This window comes from Mesoplodon bidens, assembly GCF_964165515.1.
Source record: "Mesoplodon bidens genome assembly, contig: HAP1_SCAFFOLD_378, whole genome shotgun sequence".
NCBI lineage: Eukaryota > Metazoa > Chordata > Mammalia > Artiodactyla > Ziphiidae > Mesoplodon > Mesoplodon bidens.
Window position 1 is genome coordinate 425638 of NW_027672497.1, and position 22093 is coordinate 447730.

Below are 22093 nucleotides of genomic sequence, written 5' to 3' on the forward strand. Positions count from 1 at the left end.
GATAGGCTTGGGAGAGCATATGTTGCCATTAGTCCATCTCTCGATGAGGAAATACTAAACGGAGAACAAAGCTGACATTCAGGCTCACTGGAGCAGAAATTGCCAAATCTTGATTGGATCCTGCCGCTCCCCACAGGATGCCACAGTCATCTCAAAGGGTGTGTGAAAGTCTAAAAACCCAGTTCCATGTCATCCACTTAAATTTCAAAAACAGAAACTAAAATACCCCAATAACTCATGGCTTTATCATAGCATGTCCTGGGCTGAGTGAGAGTTGTACTTTGCGATGATGGGGTGTTCAAAATACTGCACCTGGGGAATTCCCTGGCGGTCCACTGGTTCGGACTTGGTGCTTTCACTGCCATGGCCCGGGTTCAATCCCTGGTGGGGAAATTAAGATCCCGCAAGCCACAAGGCATGGCCAAAAAAAAAAAGAGGTTTCTAGCTTATACGGGCTCCTTGGTGATGCCTGTAATCAATCAATCTTCTTGAGCTCTGGGTGGCTACCAAGGCTGTACTGTATCTCCATCAACATCAGGATGCTGGTGTCTGAAAGGCCTGGGTCCAGGTCCCAGCTTTGTCATTCCCAGCTGTCCTCCTAATACTGGAGCGAGTGATGTTAACTCCGGGCTTTCCACCCGCAGGGCTCTGTCCCAGTCCTTCCTGTGGATCATCTCATTTAATCCTCAGCATAACCTGGGGCAGTAGGTGTGTGTGAAACACCTGGACCTCGGAGCTCTGCAGAGAAGCGCCCAAAAGTGTCGTGACGGGTGTTATTTCTATCACGTCACTCCCACTGGAACAGGAAAATAGGGCTCAAGAGCCATGGAGGTGTGTGACCAAGGTGACACAGCCAGAACAGGATTTGAATCTAGATGACTGTGATGGGACGGTATTTTCCCCGGGGACCACAGGTGACAGGTGTCACAGCCACGAGACACCCATGCTCACCACCTGCTTTCCCTCAGCCCTGAACAATCTGGGCTTCTGGCTGTCCTGAAGTTTGGGCAGTGCCTGCAGCAAGAGGGGGAGGGAGCTGAGGCCAGGAGGGGGTAGCTGGGGCTTGCCAGGGACCTCTCCTGCCACCCACTGGGCTTCTTTCCTGCAGGACCTCTGCCCCATAAAATCTCATTGGGCCGCAGTTACCTTCCCTGGGCTGTCCTTGACCGGCAGAGCCCATCCACTGTGCCCCCTCCCCAGATCTGCTTGTTGTCCCCTGCATTCCAACAGGAAATGAATGCTGGCCTCCTGCCTGGAAGAGGTAGGGAGCTTGCCCAGCCTTTAAGGGGTAAGAGAGAGCCAGGGCAAGAGCTGGAAAAGGAGAAAGGGGGAGTAAAAGAGAGAGAGAGAGAGCGCTCAAGGATCAGGAAGTAGCTAAGCTGTTGAGTAGGTGTCAGATGGAAGAGCAAAGGGCCACTGGAGGCTCCACAGTCCATTCATAACCTGACGCTATGGGCTAAGGAAATGCAGGTGTTTATACACACACACACACACACACACACACACACACAGGTTCACAAAAATAAATTCAAACCACAAAATCACAGCTGGTCACTGAGGCCTTCTGCTGCCGTGCTCACCCCCTTCCCCTGTCAGAAAATGAGAAGTCACCCATGTGTTTTCTCAGATAGAGACAAGGCTGGTTGGGACGTTCATCTCTTGCAAATCAGAGCTCTGCCAAGGGGCTTCCCTGGTGGCGCAGTGGTTGGGAGTCTGCCTGCCAATGCAGGGGACGTGGGTTTTAGCCCTTGTCCGGGAGGATCCCACATGCCGCGGAGCAACTAGGCCCGTGAGCCACAACTACAGAGCCTGCGCGTCTGGTGCTTGTGCTCTGCAACAAGAGAGGCCGCGATAGAGGCCTGTGCACCGCGATGAAGAGTGACCCCCGCTTGCCACACCTGGAGAAAGCCCTTGCACAGAAACGAAGACACAACACAGCCAAAAATAAATTAATTAATTAATTTAAAAATTAAAACAAAAACAGAAAACACTGTCTCTAAAAAAAAAAAAACAGAAAAAAAGCTTTGCCAGGGAGGTCAGTCTGTATGTTCTGTTTGAAAACTGCAGATGAAGGGTGCTGATCCCACCTCTGATCGGCCTGGTTTCGTTTGTTTGTTTGTTTTATTCTGTCTGTACCTCACTTCTCTCACCTGTAAAATGGAGGTAATAACAGCATTGACTGTAAAGACCAAATGGGTTAATATGTGTGAAGTAGTAAACTGTGCCCGGTACCACAGACTCCTTCTGTGAATGTCCGCGTTGCTGTCTGTCTGTTTGCTTGTTTTTGTTGCTTTCTTGATGATGTGGGAGGACAGCACCATCTCAACCCGATCACGGCCATCCTGGGGAGAGCTTTGATTTGCATCGTCTCAGTCCCAACCCAGAGCAAACTTGACCTCTGAACACTCGCATATCATCTTGCTTGTTGCCCAGGGACCTTTCTGGGTGTGGGTGTCAGAGGCAGGCTGAGCTCCCCTGATCACTGCTAGAGGGATTCTGAGAATCCAGCTGGTCTCTGTGGGGTGGCACCTGCAGGACAACTCCATAAATTCGACTTGCAGGCATCCAGGCAAATCAACCTCCACTACTTCTTTTTTTTTGAGATTAACAATGAACCATTATGAATGAGGTGAACCAAACTAGCTAATATTTATTGAGGCTTGTTAGGTACCAGCTGCTATGCCATGCACTGTTTTATTTAATTCTTAGCCCAACCCATTTTACAGAAGCGGGCTCAGAAAAGTCAAGTAACTTGCGCAGTTACAAATCTTGTAAATGATAGGTCCAAGATTCGAACCCTGGCTGTTTGACTCCACTATATTGTCATTTTTGTAAACTTTTGTTTTCAAAACATAATCTACATCTCGAAAAGAGCACAACTGATAAGTGTACGCTTGAAGAATTTTCACAAAGTGTATGCACCCACCCTAACCAGAACCCAGAACAAGAAGCAGAACATCACCACCCGCCCCCGCCCCTCCGAGAAGACTCCCTGTGCTCACTTCTGGTTAGCCCCTCCAGCTTGTCTGACTTCCAATCATAGAGTAGTTCTGCTTGGTTTTGAACTTCATGGAAATGGAATCAGATTCCATTTGCTGCCTGGTTTCTTTCACTCAACTATGTGAGGTTCGACCACGTTGTCTGATGTAGCTGTGGTTCATTCATTCTCACTGCTGCATTGCTTTACACTCTGTTATCTATTCCTGCAGAACAAATTATGGCAAACTTAACGGATCCAAAAAACACACACTTATGTCACAGTTTGTGTGGGTCAGGAATCCGGGCACTGCTTAGCTGGGTTCTCTGCTCAGGGTCTCTCCCAGGCTGCAATGAGGGAGGTGGCCAGGGCTGGGGTCTCATCTGAGGCTCAGCTGGGGAAGGATCCTCTTTCCAGTTCATGTGGTGGTTGGCAGGATATACAGTTTCCTGAGGGTTGTTAGTTAGTCTGAGGGCCTCGCCTCCTTGCTGGCTGTTAGCCAGAGATCTTGCACTGTTTCTTGCCATGTGGGCCTCTCCATAAGGTGGCTTGCTTCATCAAAGCCAGTGAGAGTCCATAGAGAGAGTCTCCAGGCAAGATGGAAGTTACAATCTTCTGTAACATAATCACAGAAATGACATGCCCATCACCTTTGCAGCATCTACTGATTAGAAATAAGGTACAGTCCTGCCTACTCGCAAGGGGAGGGGACACAGAGGTGTGAACACCAGGGATACTTGGGGGCCGTTGTGTATGCCTTTTGGTCTGCACATGTGCACATATCTCTTGGGTATATATCTAGGAGTAGAATTTCTGGGTCACACATACGTCCGGCTTTACGAGATTCTGCCAAACATTTTTCCAAAGTGCAGGTACCCTCTACACTCCCTCAGCAGGCTATGAGCTTCCCAGTTAGAGCACATGATTTCAATACACTCCTCCCCTCTCTCCTTACAGAAGGGGTGTTTGAGCTGGGGCTCTTTGGGACGACAGGTCCTAATTCTGGCCCCATGTCAGAATCACTGAATTCCCGGGCCGCTTCGCCAGACATTCTGATCATTTGAGGGCTCAGATACAAACTGGAAGGTCCACTCCATGAGGCGAGGATCCCTGTACCCTTGGTGCCCGGAGCAGTACCTGGCAGCAGTACCTGGCAGGTACCAGGGAGCTGGCACTCAATAAATGTTTTTTTGATTAAGTGAATGAGTTTAGGAAATATTGTTCAAGAGATGGGCCCCAGGGCGGGTATAAGCTGATTAAACGGGAAGGAAACTTTGTTGTGACTGAGGCTGTGTTCATTTTTCTGGGAAAAGGGCTCAGAGCCTCAACCAGGTATGTCCCCAACAAAGGTTAAAGGCCGCTGTGATTGGATACTGTCCGGCTTAGGTATTTTATCACATGAAGAAAGAATTGTTCCCGGGGTAGGTGGCATGGGAACTGTGGACAAGGTCCCATGGTCCTTAGAAGTAAAAAGTGAGACAGTGCTTGCCTGGGGTGGCTCATAAACTGACACCTTGCTTGTTTTGACCTTTGACCCATGGTAGCTCTTTTGGTACATCTAGCCACTGCCTGGCCTCCTGGGACCCTCCCTGTGTCTGTCTGTTGAACAGAAAATTCCAGAAGGCCTCGGTGCCCTGAGTTTCCATCCGGGGCAAGCCAACATGAGCCCTAGCTTTTGAAAAACCCCTTTCAATCCATAGAAAGCCTCCCCGTTTATCTGGTTTGAGATGACCTCATCCTTTGTCACCTTCTCTCTTGTTTTCTGGAGGTTGCTCAGCGTCTTGCTGCTGTCTGCATTCTTTTCTCACGTGAACAGTGCACCTATTTTGGGCATTTTGTCGTTGTTGTTTTGGGTCATTCCCGTCACACATTTTTTGTATTCCTTTCCAGTCAGATCAACCTCATGCCTCTCTAGACATTTCTTCTCAGGTTTCCTCTGAATCATTTCGTTTTGTCTAAATATGTCCAGTGTTTCCTCCTTCCTCACTGCACTCCACATAGACCCTCTCTTTTCCCCGGAACAACTGTTCTTTTCTTTCGAATCCCTGACCCAAATCCTCATCTTTCACCATGTTTTCTGACTTCTCCTAAGAACTGATTGTTTTTTGAAACTTAAGCCTCAAATATCATCCCTTCTAATCTGCGTCTGAATTTGGATCACGGTCAAGAAGCAGGGGAGACAGAAACGTGGCTGCGTAATTAGGATCCTCAGCAGAAGGGCTGAGTGTTCATCGGTGGGGGGGGGCGGTCAGAGGGGCCTGGGGATGGAGGGAGAGGTATCTTCTTCTGCCTCGGGTAGGGCTTAGGGTGGGGTTGTCAGGAAAGCGCTAAGAAAAAAGGACCCATTTGACTTGAGTTCTGAAGGAAGAGTAGGATTTCCGGAGGTAGAGCAGGGAGAGCAGAGGATGGTCCAGGGCAGAAGCAGTGGGAATGGAGGCTAGAAGATGAGTCATCAGAGAAGCTAGGGACAGGAGTACAGAAGGAGAGGGGTGGCCAGGTGCTGAGACCGCACACTGAAGGTCCATGGTCAGCCCTCAGATATGTTTGTCTGGCTTTCCCAACGTGTTAAAAGACTTTTAATTAGTTGCTGAATGGAGAGGCCTCTTTCTGTGGATTGACAGAGAAACCTATTCAAATTGTCTTTAGCATGAATGCAAATTCACTGATTACCAAAAATGAAAATTCTAGAGGGAACCTCTGGGTTCAGGCTCAGATGATTTCATGAGGCCTTGGCCTCTCTCCAGCTCTCAGGGATTCTTTGAACCATGTGGATCCAACCTTAGACAGAATCTCTGTATAATGGTCACAAAAAGGCGGCCGAAGCTCCAGCCCTTACATCTTCTCAGCTTTGAATTCCATAGGGAAGGATAAGAGTCTTTTTCCTAAGCTTCCCCCAATGGCCTCACTGCTTCTCATTTTCTCTGGGTGGGTCACAAGCCCATTGCTGAGCCAATTATTGTGGCCCAGGAGACTGCTCTCATTGGCTGAGCTTGAGCCAACATGCCCATCCCTGCAGCCAGAGGTGGAATCAACAGCGTCTCTGAGAAACTGGACTGAGACTAGGAGAAAGGTGTTGTCCCCAAAGGAGGATCATAACGCCATAATATTTTAGAAGAGAGGTGAATTGTTATTAGGTGACAAAAACCAGATATCTACCACAGTAGCCAACATGTACAGATCATTGACATCTGGATTTATGCCTTTTTTTGGGAAAATGGGAATATCTGGCAATACCTGGACTCTCTTCTTGTATATAGATCAACAATCTGCTGGGGCTGAGAAGAGGCTCCCTCTTTAGATACAGCCTATGTTCTGCCTGCCCAATGCACTGCTCATATTTCCTCTCTGGCTCCTGGAAGCACTTGAATTTTTATTGCCAGCATAATTTGATTCTGTAAAGAAATCTGTTTTTCCCACCAGAATGGAAGAGCCAAATGTACAGGGGTCAAATAGCTCTCCTGTGCTCCCACAAACTCCTGAGGACAAATGCCTGGCCATTTTTGGTAGTCTCATTCCTTGCTCATTTTAAAAGCCTTCTTTAAAAAAAATATTGAATACATAGTGATTTTAGAATCTGTTATCTGATAATTCCAACATCTGAAGTCTTTGGGTGGGAGTGGCAGAGGGGTGGTGTCTCAATGTCTTGTTTGTTGTTTCTGCTTACTCTGGCTCATACTGACTTATTGCTTGGATGCTTAGTAATTTGACTGTGATCTCATTCTTGATTGAACTTAATCTGTGGGAATCCTGAGGGGTCTGATTCCTGGTTGCTTTGCTCTCAGAAGTCTTTTTTGTTTGTTTCAGCTGGATGCCAGGGATGCTAATAACCTCTGAACACTGACATTTATTTCCTCAACTTGGAGTTTTCCCACTGAATACATGGAGTATAAACTTGAGCCCCAGACCGACGTGGTTACAAACCTTCAGGGTGATCATCATCATCATCAGTATTGTGCCCATTATTAGTTTTCCCCTCCAGAGCCACATTGAAAACTACAGGTTTTCATAGGCTCCCCTTTCTGAAAGTCCAGAAAAAAAAATTTTTTAAGCCCTCCTCTTGGCAGGGTGTGGAGCATCTTTGAGGGTGCCAGCTTAATACAGGCATCTTAGCCTTGGTTAGCTCATCTTGCAAAGGCCCAAGGCTTAATCTCCTGTTTCCTGCACTTACTAAAGGCAAATGGCTTCCTCATTTGCTTATGCTTTGGTTGTAGCTCACTCTGTTTGTGTGTGTGTCTGTATGTTCCTTTGAGATTGCCTACATAAAAATTGTTTTTTATTCTGGGATTTTGGAAACACACACAAAACTAGAGAAGCCTGCGATTAACTCCATGTATTCATCATCCAGCTTCAACATTTTCCCAGTGTTCTCTCATTCTTTTTTCTTCCTTTTTGAGTTTTTTTCTAGGTTAATTTAAAGCAAGTTGTGTCATTTCACCCATAAAGACATCCTAACTGAAAGGACATTTTTTTCCTTTACATTATCCCCACCTTGACATGATCACAGCTAAAAATACTTATAATCATTCCTGAATATCATCTAATATTCAGTCCATGCTCACATTTCCTTGATTCTCTCAGAGATATCTTTTTTACTTTTACCTTTGTTAGAATCAGGATCCAGACAAGGTCCACACATTACACTTGGTTGTTATGTCTCTGAAATGTCTTTAATTCTGTAACAGCAACACCCCGCCCCTGACCTTTTTTATCCCCCAGCCACTGATTTGTTGGAGAAACTGGGTCTTTTGTCCTGGAGAACATTCACATCCTGGATTTGGCTGATCACTTCTTCTTGGTTTCAGTTAACTTGTTCCTCTTTTCCCCATGTTTCCTGTAAACAAATAGTTAGATCTAGAGGTCTGAGGAGATCAAAGTCTTTTTGTTGTCCAGACGCCTTCATAGGTGGTACTGTGTGAACCATCCTGCATCACACAGTGAGCACATAATGTCTGGTCATCCTGTTTTTAACGATATTGAGATTGAATGGTAGGTCCAGTGGTAACAGACTGAGCCATCCATTACAAAGTCCCCAACGGCTTTTTTTCCCCCAATAATTAACATTTTTAATTTTTAATTATGGTAAAATATACATAGCATAACATTTACCATCTTAACCATTTAAAAATATACAGTTCGGGCTTCCGTGGTGGCGCAGTGGTTGAGAGTCCGCTTGCCGACACAGGGCACACGGGTTCGTGCCCCGGTCCGGGAAGATGCCACATGCCGCAGAGCGGCTGGGCCCGTGAGACATGGCCGCTGAGCCTGCGCGTCCAGAGCCTGTGCTCCACAATGGGAGAGGCCACAACAGTGAGAGGCCTGCGTACCGCAAAAACAAACAAACAAACAAAACACACAAGTGGCACAGAGGAAGCCAGAATCTTGAGAATACCTGGGCCCAAGGAAATCTTGGAAGATAGTGAGTTAAAGAGAATAGTGAGGATAATGATGATGGTAGGAGAGCATGTATGCTTTGTGGTCCTATGTGCTAAGGCTTTTGTATACAAGCTCCCATTGGGAAGGCTACGAGCTAGGTGCCATTTTTATTCTCGTCTTAAAGAAGAGGGATCTGAGCTAATTAAGCAGAGGGAAGGTTAGGGGCTTTTCCTGGCTGAGACCACAAGACAAAGTGGTGGTCACGCGTCCTAGCCAGGACTTGATTGGCTGGAGATTTGATTGGCAGGAGAGCTGAGCGGCTTCTCCTGCCAGAAGCAGCCGGTGCCCTTCAGTCTTTCTTACACTTCAAGCCCTGAGAAAGGACTTGCGTGCTTCCCAAGTGGCAACTTCTGTGCGTTTAAAAATTTCCTCTTGAAAATCCCAGCCTTAGCCCATTCACAAAAGGTATCTGGGTCCTTTCTTGGCCGTGGCCCTAGTCGTATTCACCAAAGAGAAGAGCGTGTCCCATAAGAGCTGGCGGCTTTGGGAGGACCGGGGAAGGCGTCAGCTGGCAGGAAGCTCCCTGAAAGAAATAGAGGAATCCCCACCCATCCATGAGCTGCCTATTCTTCCCCCTTAGAAACGGGGCTTGTGATGTACCAGGCACTGCAAGCATTTTGCCATTTAACCCTCCCGCTGCCCCACGGAGTAGGCCCCTTGCTAACAGTTTTGGTTGCTTTTGTTGAGGAACCTGCGATACAGAGGTCAAGCCACTTACTCAGGGTCATTCGGGCCAGTGGTGGGGCTGGACCCCTATTTGTTTGACTCCAAATCTGGCCTCTGAACTCTGAGAGACACTGCCGGCTTCTCGAGGGATGTGGGAAGTGGATTCGAGTGAGCAGGGCCTGGGCCGCGGTTCCCGTCCCTCTGCCACATGGACAGAGCCACAGGCCCAGTTCGCTGTGAAGGCCCAGCATCTTATACCAAGTCTCATTTTCACAGCCAAAGATATTAGTGTGGAAATAGGACTTTTGATTCTTGAAAGGTCTGCTTGGTGAAGAGATGGTCAAACATTAAAACTACAAACTCCATTTTTTTTGGGGGGGGCAATTCTGAAGCTTAAGATGTGTAATTTCATCTCAGTGCTTCAACCTTGCCACCTCTGTGAATAGGTGAAGAGTTTCAAAGTTTTATACAGGAGGCTAAAAAACTAAGGCTCCTTGTGAAAATACTAAGTGTAAAACTTAGAAAAGAGGAATTCTGCTTTCTGTTCATTTCTGCTTAAAGACAACGAAGATATACTCCCTGGAAGGAACGGATGCCAAGACAGATGTATACAAGTGCCCTTTAGGATCCAGCAAAACTTTAAAATGTATTATTGTTTTCTTCCTGACAAACAGGCTGGCACGTCCCTTGCATTGTATATGAAGGAGGCAGCCCATGAATAATGCATGTGAAGCCTGATTATGTAAATCCTCAGGTTTTCAGTACATGACAATGGCTTTTTTGGGGCCCTTCTCTGTCCCATTCTGTGGTCTGGTGTCTCTGCTTTGGGGCCTAGTCTGCCAAGCCCTGGGGGCGGGGGTGGGCACTTCGGGGAGGGGTGAGCTCTCCAGAGGGCACATCAAAGGGAAAGTCACAACTCTGTCACTGGCCCAGCTCTCCCTGGCATTGCTTGGTGTGAAAGGAAACTGTTCTCTGCTGAGGCAGCCCCATGTCACACACAGACTAAGGCCTGTGATGTTTAATTCACAGCAGTGAGCACTGGAAACACCGCATCCAGGCTCCCTCAGAGCAGGACAGCCACTTTTCATTTCTGGGGCTCTAAGTCAGAGAGCCTGCTGTCTGGAAACCTGTTGCCTGGAAGGTTCGCAGGATGGAGGGCAGGCTTCTGCAAGGAACTATCTGACCATCACCTCCTGGTTGAGGAGAAGGGCACCCTTCTATGACCTTGGCCTCCTTAGAGCTCATGCAGGCAAAAAACACACACATACAAATACACACACATGCCAACACACAGCACATACTCACATGTACACACATACACGCAAGCATGCGTGTACAAATACACAGCCCCAAGTCAGAAAGACTGGCGTACTATTCTGGCTACTCAGAAGAGCAAACCCAAATCTTTATTCTCAGAGAGTTTATTCCTCGGTGTATCCCTGGCATCTGGCAGAACAATGAAAATCAGAATCGCCGCCTTTAAAAACACTCGGGCTGTTCACTCAACCAATTGTGGTCATCATTTCAGGAGGCAGGGAAGTCAGATCATGATGCTGGACACCCTTAAGCTCAGTACAGTGCTGTGTGTCAATTATGTCTCAATAAAACTGGTAGAAGAAATAGTTATCTGGATAGAAAGAACAAGATAAAATACACGAATTATCAAAAGTTAAAAAAATACAGACGAGCTAGACTATGAGTCTCACAAAGCACTGTTCACAACAGCCAGGACATGGAAGCAGCCTAAATGTCGATGGAGGAGTGGATAAAGAAGATGTGGTACAAATATACAGTGGAATACTACTCAGCCATAAAAAAGAATGAAGTAATGCCATTTGCAGCAACATGGATGGACCTAGAGACTATCATACTATGTGAAGTATAAGTCAGACAAAGACAAGTATCATATGATATCACTTATATGTGGAATCTAAAAAAAAATTATACAAATGAGCTTATTTACAAAACAGAAACAGACTCACAGACTTTGAAAACAAACTTATGGTTACCAAAGTGGAAATGTGGTGGGGAGGGATAAATTAGGAGTTTGGGATTAACATATACACACTATTATATATAAAATATGTAATCAACAAGGACCTACTGTATAGCACAGGGAACTCTACTCAATATTCTGAAATAACTTATATGGGAAAAGAATCTGAAAAAGAATAGATATATGTATATGTATAACTGAATCACTTTGCTGTACACCTGAAACTAACACAACACTGTAAATCAACTATACTCCAATATAAAATAAAAATTAACTTAAAAAAAAAGAAAGTTTAAAAAAATAGAGGCAAGCTAGACTATGAGTCTCAGAGAGGTTAAGCTGACATATATATATAGAATCTAAAAAAAAAAAATGTTCTGATGAACCTAGGGGCATGCCAGGAATAAAGACACAGATGTAGAGAATGGACTTGAGGACATGGGGAGGGGGAAGGGTAAGCTGGGACGAAGTGAGAGAGTGGCATGGACATAGATACACTACCAAATACAGAATAATAGAGAGCTAGTGGGAAGCGGCCGCATGGCACAGGGAGATCAGCTCCGTGCTTTGCGACCATCTAGAGGGGTGGGATAAGGAGGGTGTGAGGGAGACACAAGAGGGAGGGATGTGAGGATATATGTATGCATATAGCTGATTCACTTTGTTATACAGCAGAAACGAACACCACACTGAAAAGCAATTATACTCCAATAAAGATGTTAAAAAAAAGCTGCCTGAAGTCACACAGTAAATGGCAGAACAAGAGTCTAAACCTAAGTCTGCCTAACGTTAAAGCTATTCTGCCACCTTTCTTTGCAATGAGCGAATGCATTCTGTGCTGCCTGGATCCCACTGGGACCTCAGTTGGCTGTTTCTAAAGGGAGCTGAGGGGCAGCCTCAGAGGCTCTGCTCCGAGCAGGGACCTCTCACCTTCTGCTGCCTGATTGCCCTGGTGACCCTCTTATCCTGGTGCAGCCGCTCTTCCATGTGCGCCAGGGCCTCCTTCAGCAGCGCCTTTTCTTCGGCCTCTTTGGAGATGTCGTCCTTCAGCTTTGCCACCTGTGACTGGTACATCTGAACCGACACTTTGCTCTGCCTGAGCACACAGGAGAGACAAAGTCTCTTTTCTCCTCAGCTTTCTCACTCACCACCAATGCTCCCGACCTGGGAGATCCTCAGAACACTTCCATATATGCCTGGCTTCACGGTTTCCTTACAAGTGGGGGGAAGGCTGAAGATGTGGGGACTAGAGGGCAGAATAAATAGCCCATTGGCTGTGGACGTGCAGCACGAAGGGGGCAACGGTTATGCTACCAGCCCCTCCCAATTTCCCAGAGAGGGTGGGGGAACGGATACCACTGAAAATAGGATGGAATTACGAAAAGCACACACATGGTGAAACATCAGACACATTTACAAAAGGTGCACCTTATTCCTTAACAGTAGGGTACTTTAACTGCTGCTTTCTTGCCCAGAGACTTGGGTCCATCAGGCCCTGAGTCACCATCCCGCCTCCCCACTCCACACCCAGGCCTCTGTCCTCTTGTCCTGGTCCCTACGGGTCTGCAGCTGCACCGAGGTTTAGCCTGGAGAATGGAGGCCTGGGCCTTTTGCCGGGGACACGGGCCATACTTGAGCCGTTCAATGTCCTTCTCGTATCGTCTCAAAAGCTCTTCTTTTCTCTGCAGCTGGTTCTTGAGTAGGGTGATCTTATCAAACACCAGGTACAGGTCTCTTTGTCGAAGCTGGTAGACTCTCTCCCTCTCTTTTGGGGAGAGGTGTTTCATGGACACGTGACCTGACATATCTTTGATGTTCATCATAGTCCCGAGGGTTTTGCTCATATCCAAGTACTACGAGAAAGCGTTTCACAGGTAAGAGGCCTGGCCCAAGACCGCTGGTGGCCACTTTGAGGAGGCAAACATCTAATTCTGTTTCATTCATTTTCTGCAGTTGCAGAGAAGAAACACATGCTTTGCAAATGAGTGCATTTGGGGTTTTTAGTAGGACTTTCATTTTCCCCCGCATCCATTTACACTATGCCTTTTTGAGAATTGGGGGGAGGGGTGGAGGGGGAATGACCACAGACATAAACATTCATTCTTACTACCCAGTCTTCCAAGGAATTGGGCTCTGCAATTTCCAGCCCATGCTGGGATAGGAGATGGGTCTCGTGGAGCTACTGTAACAACTAAACATGTATGTGGCGTTGGTTTTAAACTATCTGCAGGGCACACAGGTTTGGACAGGAGGGGACTGATGCTGGGTATACCTACCAGCTTTTCACTAAGATCTAAAGCGTCAGCCACATCCATTTTCCCTAACTTCTCAGTGGCCATGATGGACCCTGGGCTGGAAAGGCCATTTTGAGGCTGAAATAAAACAAAAGAAAAAAACTCACTTGGCATTCCATTATGATTTTCTACATCCAGAAGAATAACCCAAGGAATAATGGAAGAGCTGGAAAGAATAACTTGAGAGAGTTGATTTTTTATATCATCTTTATTGGAGTATAATTGCTATACAATGGTGTATGGTCGTTTCTGCTGTATCAAAAAGTGAATCACCTATACGTATCCATATATCCCCATATCCCCTGCCTCTTGCGTCTCCCTCCCACCCTCCCTATCCCACCCCACTAGGTAGACACACAGCACCGACCTGCTCTCCCTGTGCTATGCAGCTGCTTCCCACTAGCTATCTATTTTACCTTTGGTAGCGTGTGTGTGTATATGTGTCCATGCCAAGAGAGTTGGTTTTAAATCCATTCTGACTCTGTGAACTGCTTTCTTTATGACTGTGTTCCTACCACTTCAGAGCATGACTGCCTTTGAAATGATGCATCACTTGTGCCGTTCTTTGGCCACCGTCTCGTCTATCTTCCCTTTAGGCCAGTGGTTCTCAACCAGGGGTGACTCTGGCCACCCTACCCCCTCCAGGACATTTAGCAATGCCTGGACACATTTGTGGTTGTCATAATTGCTGCTGGCGTCTAGTGGGTAGAGGACAAGGATGCTGCTAAACACCCCATGATGCATAGGGCAGTCTCCCAAACAAAGAGTTAACTGGCTCAAAAAATCAGTACCGCTGATGTTGAGAAGACAAGCTCCAGAAAAATGGAGACCATGCGGCTTTTGCTCACTATCTCCCTCCTTGTGCCCAGCATGGCACCTGGCAACGAGTGGTGCATAGTGGGCATGTTTGTTGAATGAAAGAATGAAGGTTAAGTGGATAATAGCCTCCCTCCTTTTTATTAAAGGAATCTCATTTCTGTGCAGCAGAAACCATACCCTCACAAAATTCGGCCCAACCTTCTCCTAGCTCTGGAACCTGGTGGGTGGGCATCCCTTCAGAACCTTTCCAGAGACAATGCAGATAGTGTTTGCAGCTGCATCTCCCTAAGACCCCAACCAGCCAGCTGGCTGCTGGAAGGCCAAATGACTGCATGGAATGGCCACCAGTCTGAATAGGTTACCCGATCTGAACGACTACAAATAACCATAATAAGCCTCCTTAAAAAATAAATTGGCTTTTAATGCTTGCCATGAGCACCTCTTAGCCCTAGCATTTGTTGGCACTACCCTGAAAACCTCTGAGATTAAAAACAAAACAACTAAAAAACTATAATGGCCCCCAAAGTGACTGTGATAGATAAGAGTGGACATATTTGTCTATGTATCTATGGAGATGAGAATAAAAGAGGGTATCTGAAGATGACAATAAACCGGGCAGATCTGCTGCAAAAAGAACCTGAGATGCTGCTCAGTGTCTTCAGCTACCCTGAGCTGCATCCTCTGTACCTCTCCAGACGCCCCCTCTTTTCCTGAGGGGAGGGTCACTAAGGAAGAGCCTGGGCTACAGGATCCAAGCACACAGTCCCCACCCAGTCTCTGCAGGCTAGCAGACACACCACCAGGGACACACCCCTGGTGTGTCTTCAATCATTATTCTGTGACCTTGGGTGAGGTACTTGACCTCCTGAAGCCTTACTTTTTCTTATCTGTTAAATGGGGACAATAATAGTAACTATGACACAAGGCTGCTACGATGGTTAAATGACATAAGGCATGGAGCCGGCTGAGCTCAACGCCTGGCACACAGTAAGCAGTTCACAGATGTCAGCTATTCTTCCTCCTGCTCTTTCCTTTAATTACTGCCAACCTTGGAGGATTGAGAGTTGGGAGGTTTCCTGCTCTGTGGTGTCAGTGGTGGGATGAGGGCTTGTTGCCAAGGGGAAGGTCAATCTTGGAAGCAGGACCATCAGGACGTGAGATCCAGCTGAGCTCCCCACCTGGAGACGGTCCCTCTACTCCCAACCTCAGAGAAGGAAGGTTCAATTTTATCAGGAAAACCAACACATTTCTGAAGACTCACATCTCTAGACGTGTGAGCAAATGTCTAGAAAAATTGTAGGAGAAAATGCTGGTACAGAGAGGATGGCTTTATTATGTTTTCCAAAAGCTGGTTTAGACCAGCTGCCGCAGCAAGCCACGCTGATCAGAGCTGTCCATTGTCATGTGTCAATCAAACACCCGATCAAACATCCATTTAGGATACAGGGCACTTTCAACCTAACAATCAAAGTACTTCTGAAAATCCTGGAAAACACAAACTATGCTCCCTAAGAAAGGAAGGTTTTCTTGGATAATACTCTTTAAATACTGTTTGACAATAATAACTATCATCTATTAAAGTGCTCGCTATGAGCTAGGCACTGGGATAAGCACTTTACATAATGATCTCCTTTAATTTTTCCATCATCATTTTACAGCTGGGAAATTGAAGTCCCAGAAAGGTTAGGAGGCTGCCCAAGGTCACAGAGCTTGCAGAGCTGGGATTAGGACACAGGTCTCTGATTCTAGAACTTGTGTCTTCTTAATCATCATGGCTCCCTTCTGCTGCCCTTTATGTGTTCATGTTTTTCAGTTTATAGCAAAAAGCAAATGTTAGGCAAGTTCATGGCATAATGTTTTACATTAGCTTGTTGAATCTTTTCTGCAGAATATAACATGTGATGTGAAAAGGAGGGCCCAGAGATTGACCTGGCCAGCATCATTGCAATGTTATATCATGCTGTACACGATGGGAAACCGCCTTTCTATTCAAACATTGGATCACTGGTACGGCCAGGCACCGACCAGTCCATACAGGTGTTAGCCCATCAGGGAGGATCTGGCCTCAAACCAATGATGTATACAGTGGTGCCAGGGCACACGGCTAGTGTCTGTCCTCATGCCCACCCTCCCCACGTGTCAGTCAATGCAGAGACAAAGTTTCTTTGGTTACCGTTCCGATCTCTACTCTTAAAAAAGTTGGCAAGTCAGGTTTTGCATCCAATATTTTCCGAACATGTTTTTCCATCCCGAGGGTCTTTAAGTCTAGAAATGATCCATCCATGTGGTCCTTGTGATCTATAAAAGAAATAATTTACACTCAAAAGAAAGGCTCAGGAAGAAGTTACTGCATGTAAAAGTCACAGCTGCTATTTACTGGACACTTACCACAGGCCAGTACTAATTAGCTCACCATCCTCCCTTGGCAGGTGAGGCATCGAGGCCCAGAGAGGTGAAATGACTTGTCCAAGGCCACACAGCTCATATGAGGCTGCAGCCTCCCAGGGCTGGGGCACTGAGGGGGAACCTTCGGCCACAGGTGTGAGGATGGACTTGAACCCAGGCTTCTGTGTCCTAGCCCAGGGCTCCACCCAGCAGCAAGCTTGGCTTCTTGAAAGCCCTATGCCCTCTAAACAGGGTATTTATCCTGGGAAGTTCCCCAAGGTTGGTCCTTGCACAGCATCCGTCTATGAAAGAGTTTCCACTGGGCCACAGTGAAATAAGAAAAAGAAGGACAAGGTTCTGAGTTTTTCATGAAATCCTGTTTATTTAATATCAAGGCCTGCTCTTGACTCTGAGCTCATGCCTACACATCTATTTTTTTCCTGCCCATCTTTTTTTTATAAGTATGTTTTTTTAGTTATGAAATGATGGGGATAGAAGATGGTGGTCCTGGCAAATTGGTTAGTCCCTAAAGTGAACCCTCAAGTCTGGGGCCCATGGTTCTCAGCACAGAGGGGTGACTAGGCAGGAGGAAACTTACTTGACAAGCAGGCCTTCTCAAGTTCTTTAATTCGTGCACGAAGCTCAGATAAAGCCTTTTTCTGACACTGAATGACATCCTCATGTCGGGACGCTTTGCACTTGGCCCCTAGATCACTGAAGGACTGCTCCTGTGGCCAGAATGGTGAGGACAGCAGCTTTATCAGTGATCACAACCTCCCTCTCTTGTATTTGAAGAAACATGAACAAATCATGGATTAGCAGAAACCCTGTCACTTACTCAGTACCTTGGAAAATATTATTACAGGGCTTCAGCAGAGAAGGAATTTCAAAATTTCATTTTGAATACAAAGTCACATCTAGGAAGATTTCCAACTTTCCTACCGACTTAGCATCACTGTAAATAAGAGATCCCCCCTGTGTTCCCTCCCCACGTTTTCTTTCTCTTGTTCTTCTAATGCTCTTCTAAGCTGGGGTTTCCACTTGTTGTCATTCTGGTCTCATCTCTGAACAATCACATCAGATTTGCTCCTGGAGGGGCTTTTTTTTTTTTGCCGGCACCATGCGGCATGTGGGATCTTAGTTCCCTGACCAGGGATCGAAACCGTGCCCCCTGCAGCGGAAGCACAGAGTCTTAACAACTGGACCGCCAGGGAAGTCCCTGGAGCGGCCTTTTTTTTTTTTTTTTTTTTTTTTTGCGTTACTCGGGCCTCTCACTCTTGTGGCCTCTCCCGTTGCGGAGCACAGGCTCCGGACACGCAGGCTCAGTGGCCATGGCTCACAGGCCCAGCCGCTCCGCGGCATGTGGGATCCTCCCGGACCGAGGCATGAACCCGTGTCCCCTGCATCGGCAGGCGGACTCTCAACTACTCTGCCACCAGAGAAGCCCCAGGTGGTTCTTATCGGCCAACTTGGGGTAAACCTTCTTCTAAGACTTTGTGGCTAAAAATGTAGTCTGCAGAGCTGTGCTATCGGTACCAGCTGGGAGCTGTTCAGAAATGCAGAATCCCAGGCTCCCCCCACCCAAGACCTGCTGAGTCAGAATCTGCATTTCAACAACATCCGCATATGATCCGTGGACACCTTTGAGTTGAGAGGTGCCACTGTTAACTATCCTGTAATTGGCTGGTTTCTGGAAAAGTAAGTAGCCGTTTTGGCCATGTGTTTCCCCTGATATGCATGAAGAGAAAGACTGAAATACTATTGGTTGGTCTTGCACACACTTAGACACAAACCAGGACCCGCAGTAACGACTGGGATTTGTATCAATAAAATCAGCTGCGGTATATAAACAAAGTATCATTTCTAGACATTTCAATAACCTTGCCTCTTCAAGTTGATCTTCAAGTTGATCTCTGAGTTTTAGGATTCAAGCTTCATGTTAATTCCTCCTACATCATTCACCCTCTTTAATTAATTTAGTTCCCAACAAGGAGTTGCTGAGATTCCTCCATCTAAGTACGCGCCCTCTGTTTCTCATAGGAAAGCCCATTTCATCAGTTTCCAGTAGTAAAGAGAAGGACGGGGACCACCTTACCGATTTCTCTTCCATTAGCCGCTTGACTCTGGCTTTCAGCTTCTCCTCTTGCTGTAGCCTTTCCTCGGTCAGCTTCTCCTTCTCTGCCAGATGCTGCCGAGTTTCCTGAGAACTGTTGATCTTCATCTGAAATGAGGGGAAGGGGAACTGCAGCTGATGGGGGACAGGACTAACGCAGGAGTCATTTCCACTACCTTTGGGGGCGGGACAAAGGTTCACGAAACTTTCTTCAAAACACAGAAAAACGATGCTTAGCATAGTAACTAATAGCTAAGTAGTAGAGCATCGTGGTTAAGAGCTCAGACTCTAGATCTAGATAGAATCTCAGCTCTAGTTCTTTCTAGACACTTCTTCGTATAGAAAATAAGCGGGTGAACTAAGGCAGGCCGTCTTCCTCCTCATTCATCCCTGCCGGCCGCTTGGGTGTGGGATTCCGTGGAGAGCACAGGCCCGTGAAGGGGCTCTGCAGCACGCCTACCTGACCTACTGCCCTTTTCAAATTGGCTTTAATGAGGTTTGCTCTGTTCCTCATTTCTTGCAGTTGAAGCAATTTCCTTCTGGAATCCTCCCGAAGCTTCTCTTCAACCTGAAAGGATGATGAAACCGAGGGCTTGCTGCTAATGTGATCATCATGCCCTCTGGGGAAACTCTTCTTGGGGGGTGCTATTGGCAGTGGGGGAGTCCCTGAGGGGTAGGGACAGCTGCAGACCAGCAGCAGGGGTCACAGGCATGCACAGGGTGGAGGCAAACTCACAGGGAGTTGCCCCCTACGGAAAAGGGATGAGCTCTGCACCCGGGGCTCAACTATGTTCTACCGCACACTCCCATCCCAGCTCGGTCCCTAACAAGCCATACGACACTCGGAAAGTTATTTCACTGCTCCGTGACTCAGTGTCCTCATCTGTCAAATGGGGATGATGATACTAGTATCACTGCATAGAGTTATTGTGGGGATTCAATGTTTGGCATAGTGCTTAAGGGCTCTGTGAGTGTGTTAAGTACTGTTGTAACCTATGAAAGGTGGACGGGAATGTCCGCCGTACAGTCTCTTTCTAATAACTCGTGATGGGTACTTGGAAATGTTATGATTGGGTTTATTATCATAACTGTTTGTCATTACCACTTTGAGCACACTCACTGGTGGTAACCTCTATGGAGGCTTGCTAAAGCAATGTCTATTAAGAATTGCAGCCTGCAAACGAAGGCATTTAAAGTGGAGAAGCTTGCCTACTTTTCCCCGCTTGCTTGGGTAACAGTCAACGCACGGTAAGCTTGGGAGTGCTCCACGCTACCCTTGGCTGGCCAGTGTAGGCCTCGCAGCTGCTCAATTCTTGGATGCACCTGCTGATCCCTGGGCCCTGGCACTAACAGGAAATGAGGCAAACTCTCGTAAATAAATGGAAAGTTTTTGTGCTGAAACAAATTCACAGGCTGTTTTTTTAGGGATCTGAAGAGGGGGATCACAGGGATGTAATAAAAGACCCAGAAAAGCCCTTAAGAGCTTTCTTCTGAGTAGTGTGGTCCAGTGGAAGAGCCTCTACCCAGCTCCGTTACCTTGGAAAAGTCATCTAAACTCTCTGGGCCTTAGTTTTCTCCCAGGTCTAAACATGCTCTGACTTCTGTATCAGCAGCCTTTTTCATGTGCTGCAAAAGCCATGTCCAGCCTTGGACTCTGCCCCTGTCTGTGTTCTGCATGAACAGCCCCCGTTCTCAGCCCCAAGCCTCAGAGTCACCTTCAGTGGCCGCCCTGCTCCCTCTCTCACACTCGGTCATCTCACACTTGTCCTCCAGTCCCTCTCACATGCAAGCTGGACTGTGACAACTGGCCTCCTTGCCTCAAGTTTAGTTTCTTCCAGTACAATCTTAACGGTACTGTGAGAGTTACCCAGCTGTAAGGCAGCTCTGTCCAACAGAACTTTCTGCAATGGTACAGGTACTCTGAGCGAGGCTGTGTTGTCTAATACGGCAGCCACCAGCCACATCTGGGGATCAAGCACTCGAAATGGGGCTGGTGTGATGGAGGAACTGAATAAATAATTTTATTTAATTTTCATTAATTTCAGTGTAAAGAGTAGCATGTGGCTGTTTGCTACGCCAGGGTAACTGAAGTCAGACGAACCTGGAGTCAGACAAAACCGACTGTGCCATTGGGCTAGTTACTTTACTAGTAACTAGTAGCCTTGACTTTCTCATCTGTAAAATGGAGAGGATGATTTCTAGATCACAGTGCTGTTGTGAAGATGAAGAGATGAAATGTTCAAGGGAACACCTAGTAAGTGAGAAATTGTAACTATCATTGTCACCCTGATTACTGTCCACGAATGTCATTGCATCAGTCACTTGTTCAGAAGCCATAGTAGCTCCCCACTGCCTGTGTGGTACAGAGCCCAAGCTCCTGAAGTAAGTCAAAACACCAAGCCAGGGATTCAAGAAGCAGCTACGAACTCTGAACGAGGTAAATAAAACTGAATCCACACCTAGATAAACCATAATAAAACTGCTGGAAATCAAGGGAAAAGACAATCTTAAAAGCAACCGGAGAAAAAGACAGATTATGCAAAGGTACAACAGTTAGGCTTACAGATGACTTCTAAATAGAAATAATAGGAGCCACAAGACAATAGTGACATATCTAATGTGCTGAAAGAAAAGAATTGCCATTGTAGAATTCAATACGCAGTCAAATGTGTTTTAAGAGTGAAGGTTAAATATACATCTCCAGGCAGACACACAGGCACATGTGAGAATTTGTCATCAGCAGAGCCACAATGAGGGAAAACATTAAAGGGTATTCTTCAGACACAAGAAAAATGAACCCAGGTGGGTGATCAGAGATGCAGAAAAGACAAGCAACAGTAAGGGTAATGTGTGGATATGATACTGACTATAGAAAAACACTAATAATGTCTTGTGGGGTTTTATGTATGAAGAGGAGTTTAGAAAATGACAGCAATGGCTTATAAATCTGGAGGGGGTAAGTGAACTTAAGGTGTTTGAAACTCATTGCACTGTCAAGGAGAAGGGCATAATTATCAACTACTATTGCCTCTTGGTAAGTTAAGAATGCAGGGCTTCCCTGGTGGCGCAGTGGTTGAGAGTCCACCTGCCGATGCAGGGGACATGGGTTCGTGTTCCGGTCTGGGAGGATCCCACATTCCGCGGAGCGGCATGGCCCGTGAGCCATGGCCGCTGAGCCTGTGCGTCCGGAGCCTGTGCTCCACAACAGGAAAGGCCACAACAGTGAGAGGCCCGCGTACTGCAAAAAAAAAAAAAAAAAAAAGAATGCATATTGTAGTCTTCAGGATGACTACAAAGAGAATAGTAGAAGAGTGAAAAACTTAATTAATGTGTGATTTTGGTGAGTCAAGGATGAATGCTATTGTCTTACTATTACTAAAAGAATAGTAAAAAAGTGAAATATTTCCAAG

The 22093-nt window shown here is 46.6% G+C and overlaps 1 protein-coding gene across 1 annotated transcript; it reads right to left on the reverse strand.

The window, feature by feature from the left end:
- Positions 1-924: 924 nt before the first annotated feature.
- Positions 925-17318, reverse strand: LOC308610111 (forkhead-associated domain-containing protein 1-like; the record flags this gene model as incomplete). Its single annotated transcript, XM_081259363.1, has 5 exons — positions 17169-17318; positions 16359-16483; positions 13349-13444; positions 12524-12925; positions 925-1014 (listed from the first exon to the last, which is right to left on the reverse strand). The coding sequence occupies exons 2-5, from the start codon at positions 16467-16469 to the stop codon at positions 925-927; spliced, it is 699 nt and encodes a 232-aa protein (XP_081115489.1). The 5' UTR covers positions 16470-16483; positions 17169-17318.
- Positions 17319-22093: the final 4775 nt, after the last annotated feature.